The 481-nt window shown below is 58.4% G+C and overlaps 1 protein-coding gene across 1 annotated transcript in view; it reads left to right on the forward strand.

The window, feature by feature from the left end:
• The first annotated feature begins 20 nt into the window (after positions 1 to 20).
• Positions 21 to 481, forward strand: part of LOC103614132 (E3 ubiquitin-protein ligase HUWE1) — a 9,331-nt gene continuing 8,870 nt past the window's right edge. The window contains 1 exon segment of the mRNA XM_017734234.1: positions 21 to 78. Coding sequence (XP_017589723.1) covers positions 21 to 78 — 58 coding nt within the window.

The following is a 481-nucleotide window of genomic DNA, read 5'->3' on the forward strand; positions in this document are numbered from 1 at the left end:
GCCTGGAGGAGCTGTGGGACATGCTGGGCGAGTGCCTCAAGGAGCTCGAGGAGTCGCACGACCAGCACGCCGTGCTCGGTGGGTCAGCCCGGGGCGAGCGGGGACCCCAAAAGCACAGGGGGGACCCGAAATCCACATGGGGGAGTGGAACCTATAGAGGGACCCTAAATCCACATGGGGGGGGCTGGAACCTATAGAGGGACCCTAAATCCACATGGGGGGAGTGGAGCCTATAGAGGGACCCTAAATCCACATGGGGGGGCTGGAACCTATAGAGGGATCCTAAATCCACATGGGGGGAGTGGAACCTATAGAGGGATCCTAAATCCACATGGGGGGGGCTGGAACCTATAGAGGGATCCTAAATCCACATGGGGGAGTGGAACCTATAGAGGGATCCTAAATCCACATGGGGGGGGCTGGAACCTATAGAGGGACCCTAAATCCACATGGGGGGAGTGGAACCTATAGAGGGATCCTA

The sequence above is a fragment of the Corvus brachyrhynchos genome, unplaced genomic scaffold (assembly GCF_000691975.1).
Source record: "Corvus brachyrhynchos isolate BGI_N302 unplaced genomic scaffold, ASM69197v1 scaffold660, whole genome shotgun sequence".
Taxonomy (NCBI): Eukaryota; Metazoa; Chordata; class Aves; order Passeriformes; family Corvidae; genus Corvus; species Corvus brachyrhynchos.